This window comes from Myotis davidii, unplaced genomic scaffold, assembly GCF_000327345.1.
Source record: "Myotis davidii unplaced genomic scaffold, ASM32734v1 scaffold734, whole genome shotgun sequence".
NCBI classification, from domain to species: Eukaryota; Metazoa; Chordata; class Mammalia; order Chiroptera; family Vespertilionidae; genus Myotis; species Myotis davidii.
This window is the reverse complement of record NW_006286300.1, coordinates 7,694-12,728: the sequence shown is the minus strand read 5'-3', so window position 1 is coordinate 12,728 and position 5,035 is coordinate 7,694. Positions and strand designations below refer to the sequence as shown.

At 47.4% G+C, this 5,035-nt stretch overlaps 1 protein-coding gene across 1 annotated transcript; it reads right to left on the bottom strand.

Annotated features, from left to right (window-relative positions):
* Positions 1-8: 8 nt before the first annotated feature.
* On the bottom strand, positions 9-3,249 carry LOC102753286 (thrombospondin type-1 domain-containing protein 4). The gene is made up of 2 exons (XM_006757778.2): positions 3,110-3,249; positions 9-2,131 (listed from the first exon to the last, which is right to left on the bottom strand). The coding sequence occupies exons 1-2, from the start codon at positions 3,192-3,194 to the stop codon at positions 1,989-1,991; spliced, it is 228 nt and encodes a 75-aa protein (XP_006757841.1). The 5' UTR covers positions 3,195-3,249; the 3' UTR covers positions 9-1,988.
* Positions 3,250-5,035: the final 1,786 nt, after the last annotated feature.

Here is a 5,035-nt window from a genome sequence, read left to right as displayed (position 1 = left end):
CAGGCTGCTGTGTCAAGGACAAACTCCCCTTGTGATTAGAAGCAAAAAACTTCTAGCGAAAGGAAGAGGGGACACGGGATGAAATCACTGACACACTTGGAGGCCGGAGGAGCCGGGCCCCTTCCTGCCTGCCTCTCTGCAGGAGTCCCCTAAGAACCAGGAGAGAGGCGGTGCTTCTGGGGAGTGGTGCTGGGGCTCCCCAGGAAGAGGACAGCCACAGGAAAGCCAAAGAGAATCCCTGGAAACACAGCCTGTGTCAGGCTAACTGGTGATACTGCTTCCAAAAACTGCAAGTGATCATCTAATTAGCGGATTTCTGGTTTAAAGGGCTCCTGGGAGAAACTCAATTGCTAAGGCTTGCTTTAAAAGGGAAATGGGCCCAGGACCACAGTACTAAGAGCTTACAATTTGTTTAGCCTGGTACTTTTCTTAATGGGTAAAAGAAAAAATATGTACATATATTTTCTTCTTCTTAATGGATATTTCAAAGAGTTCCTCTCTCAATAGGCACTGTACCCGCACCCCCTACTGACCCGGCAGGCTCTGGAGCTACAGAGTTAGGTGAGGTGAGTCAGGGAAGAGCCCTCTGATGCAGTTGTCGCCTGAGCTCACAGCCCCTCCTCCCAGACTGGCTCCATTAATGTAGGTGTTAGTGCTCCTGTCTGGGAGGGGGGCGGGGACATGGGTTGTCAGTCCTGGGTGGGAAAGGAAGGATTTGAAGTAATAGAGAGAAATCCATAAATCAAACCAAAAAGACAAAAGGGAGACACTTACTAATAGAAACGAGGATTTTGCTGGTGTGGGTTGGTTACACTTTCCACCAGGCACGTGTAGAGAACAGCCCAGCAGGGTGGCTGAGGAGGGGCTGAGCACACAGCTCTGGAAACCTGCTCTGGGACCAGAAAGGGACTGTTGTGGCCAAAGGGACACTGACTTCCGGTTCCAGGGAAAACATCTCACTGGGGAAGGAAGTCAGAATTTCAGGCAATGACTGTGATACCCAGGGCCTTTATGATCTCAGAGGCGAGTTTCTTTAAGGATGGGGCTTAATGGGAGCTGCAGAGTCCTGTGATGAGGGCCTGTGACTGTGGGGGAAGGGATTGGTGGAAACAGACTTCTGAAACAACTGATGCTGGGATAAAGTTTTGACCTTTGGTTGGAGGGAAGAATTCAAAGACCTGGGTTTTGTTTGCTAATTAGGAAATTCTCACTCTTGGTCTGAAATGAAGCCGCATCCTGCAGACCTAAGGCTTCTGGACAGGCCTTGGGGTCAGGGTTTTGTGGTCAGATGATTGGGGTTGGGACTCAGCTCTGCCACTGAACAGGTGAATATGGCTGGGAGGTCAATGAGTCTCAGTTTCCTGGCTAGTAAAATGGGACAATGATTCATTCCCTGCCTCCCTTCTGGGGTGTTAGAAGCTGCTAAGGAATTAATATTTGTGACTATACCTGTGAAACAATAAAGCACTGCATGACAGGAGGTGTTTGTGTCATGAGGCAGGCAAACAACTTAATGTCTTTGAGAAAGAGGACAGGCACAGCGGGGCTGAGGTAACAGGGATGCCGGCAGCTCAGCAAGGCTTCGTGGGGCCCTGGGTACCGGTGCTGCCTCCTCGGACTGTCCAGGAGGTGCTGATACTGGAAAGGCCAATAGCCCCCTGGGGGAGGCAGTGCCCAGTCAGGGCTAAATTGCTGCCTTGAAAGTGCCAGGAGGGGTTGGCTGAGAGCTGCCTGAACGCCCCCCTGACTGGTTTTCAGAGAGCACTGTTAGAGGTTGCCAGGTTGCCCAAGGAGGGAACTTCAGTTGATGGCGATGCTCAGAGCTGTGGCTCTGTGCCTGGGCACCGCGTGGACACTTTACTGAAGGCGAGGCTGGTGACCAAATTGGCTGGCAGCGCCCTGGGCCAGGGAGCCTCTGGTGGATCAGCAGCCTGCCAGTCACCCTCTTACAGACTTGCTGCTCTGCTCTTTGGGTAGGTGCGGGGGTGTTATCTGCTCCCCAGGAAGCCCGCGTGTCTGTTGGCCACGCGAGTGCATGAGGCGCAGCAGGCAGTCTTGTAGTAGTTGTAGACGCAGAGGCGGGCCTGCACCACCACGTTGCAGTTGTAGTATCTGTCCTTGCAGCTTTCATCTGTAGCAGGAGAGAACAAGATGCTCTGAGCACGAGGGGCAGCCTGGACTACTGGGGAGAGAAAGTGAGGTGAGGGCTCTCCATCCTGGTCCTGCTGCCTATTGCTGATGGAGTGTGGGTGTGCACTAAGAGCTTGCATTTTTCTTTTTCTTTATTATTACTACTAGAGGCCCAGTGCAGGAAATTTGTGCACTGGTAGAGTCCCTAAGCCTGGCCAGCAATCAGGGCCAATCAGATGCCCCGCCTCCCCATCTCTCTGCCTCCCTGCCTCCCCGCCTCCCCGCCTCCCCGCCTCCTCCTTCCCTCGCTCCCTCAGCGCCCCGCTGCCACCCGCCCTCCATGTTCCGTGCAGTCTCCTGGTGGTCAGCACACATCATAGCGAGCAATAGAACTCCCGGTCTCCCGGTCGAACTCCCAAGGGGACACTTTGCATATTAGCCTTTTATATACTAGTATGTAGATTATTACTTAAAAATTCTCAACTGAGAATATTTTTCCACTGATTTTTGTGAGAGTGGAAGAAAGAGTGGGAAAGACAGAGAGAAATACCGATGTGAGAGAAACACATTGATTGCCTCCTGCATGTGCCCTGACCAGGTCCAGGCTGGGGAGGAGCCTGCAACTGAGGTATGTGCCATTGACTGGAATTGAACCTAGGACCCTTCAGGCTACAAGCTGACGCTCTATCTACTGAGCCAAACCAGGTAGGGCTTTTTCTTTGTCTTTAAACATGACATTAAAATCTCACTACTCTGACCCTAAGGATGATGGAACCAAGTCTCTGAATGCATTACCATTTTAATCAATTCACATTTAAGTTTATTTTTTGGTGGGTGGCTTGGCTCACCATCCAGGCTTATAAACTTAACATACCAAAAGTACTTTGACCCCTGAACTCCAGGTGGATGTGGCATTTCACACCAGAGAACTTGACAGAGCTTAACAAAGATGAATCTTTACTCCAGGATCCCTACTTACCGACTTCAGGGACACAGTCCTGAGGGTTACAGGATTCTTTCTCTTCTGGTTTCAACTGAGGGTCACAGAGATTACTTAGGGCCATGTCATCTGACAGACAGCGTACTTCCCGGACCCGGAAGCCCCCCTGGCAGCTCTTGGAGCACTGCATGGGCACAAAGAGAGAAGGTTGGATTTCTTGGCCGTCTATTAGCTCGGCACACTGCAGAGGACAACTGCATGTGCCCTGACAATGGATAATTTCAAACATCTCCAAAAGGAGACAATGTTCAAACAAACTCTTGATGCATCTGTCAGCCAGTTTCAACACCCATCAAATCATTCAAGTCATGTCCCAGCTACACCCACCCATGTCCACTCCTCGGATTATTTTGAAGCAAATGTAGACATCATATCATGTCTTCTGTAATATTTCAGTTTGTAGCTCTAAAACATAAGGACTCCATAAAAATTACCACAATACCACCCTGGTCAGTGTTTCTTAATGATTAGAGTGTTGGCCTATGCACCAAAGTGTGGTGAGTTTGATTCTAGTCAAGGGCACATACCTAGGTTGCAGAGTTGATCCCTTCCACCCTCTCTAAAAGAAAAAAAAAAATCAATGGAAAAAAAATATCCTCAGGTGAGGATTAACAACAACAACCAAAAATTACCACAATACCATTATCACACCTAGAAATTAATAATACATAGTTCCAGTTACTATTGTTTTTATTTTTTTGTTAATCCTCATCTGGGGATATTTTTTCCATTGATTTTTTATAAAGAGGGTGGGAGGGAGAGAGGCAGGAGAGAGAGAGAGAGAGAGAGAGAGAGAGAGAGAGAGAAACATTGATGCGAGAGAGACACATACATTGGTTGCCTCCCATATGAGCTCTGACCAGGGCTGGGAATCAAACCTGCCACCCTTTGGTTCAGGCTTAACCACTGAGTAACATAAGCCAGGGCAATTCCGTAGTTTTTAAATACAGGGGTGGGAAAAAGTAGGTTTACAGTTGTTTGTATGGAAAATAATACAATACTCCATAGTAATAAAAGCATAATATGCTAATTAGACTGAACATCCTCTGGACGTCCTTTCAGCAACCTTCCGGACGAAGCTGCAGTGGCGGGGGCCGAGGTAGAGGCAGCCGCCACCGCCACGGTGGGGGCCAAGCTTATTTTCATGCATCAGGCCTCTAGTCAATAAATCATACTACAAGAATAAACTTTTGCATACTCACAACTGTAAACTGATTTTTGCCCACCCCTGTAGATAGTCAATGTTCCTATTTTCACTTATCTTGTGAATTTCATAAAATTTTAATATTTTTTTTAAAAATCAGAATCCATATCAGATCTGCACACTGCAGTTGACTGATACGCCTTTTATCCCTTTTAATCAATAAGTTCCCCTCTTCTGCGCTTTCTCCCCTTGCACTGAATCATTTGGCAGAGTCAGGATTTTGCTGACTGCATCCTCATGGGACAGGTTAACATGCTCCTCTGGCTTCTGTATTTCCTGTAAAATGGAAGTTGGATCTAGAAGAGGCCTTAACGGGTGAAAGGTTTGATTTTTTTGGTGAGACTACTTCTCAGGATGTGTATAATTGCCCGTCTTTTGGGGATGTCAGCAGCCACTGATGAGCAAAGCCCGGATCTTCTAATTCATTCAAGGTTGAAAAATGCTGATTATATTCAATTGTCTCTTCTTATATTAGATGTAGTCTTTGCTAAAGACTCCTCCCCTTCCCCGACCGTGCCCTAGCCATTACTCTCCTGTTACCCAGTGGTACAGCTTGTTTGTTAGTAAATGCTTGACTCTTTTCTTTTATCTATCAGTTTTCAGAACAATGAGTTGGTTCCTCTAACATTCTCTAATGGTGACCTATTAGTTTATTATTATTATAATTTATAAATGGATGAATTTAACATATGTGTTTCATT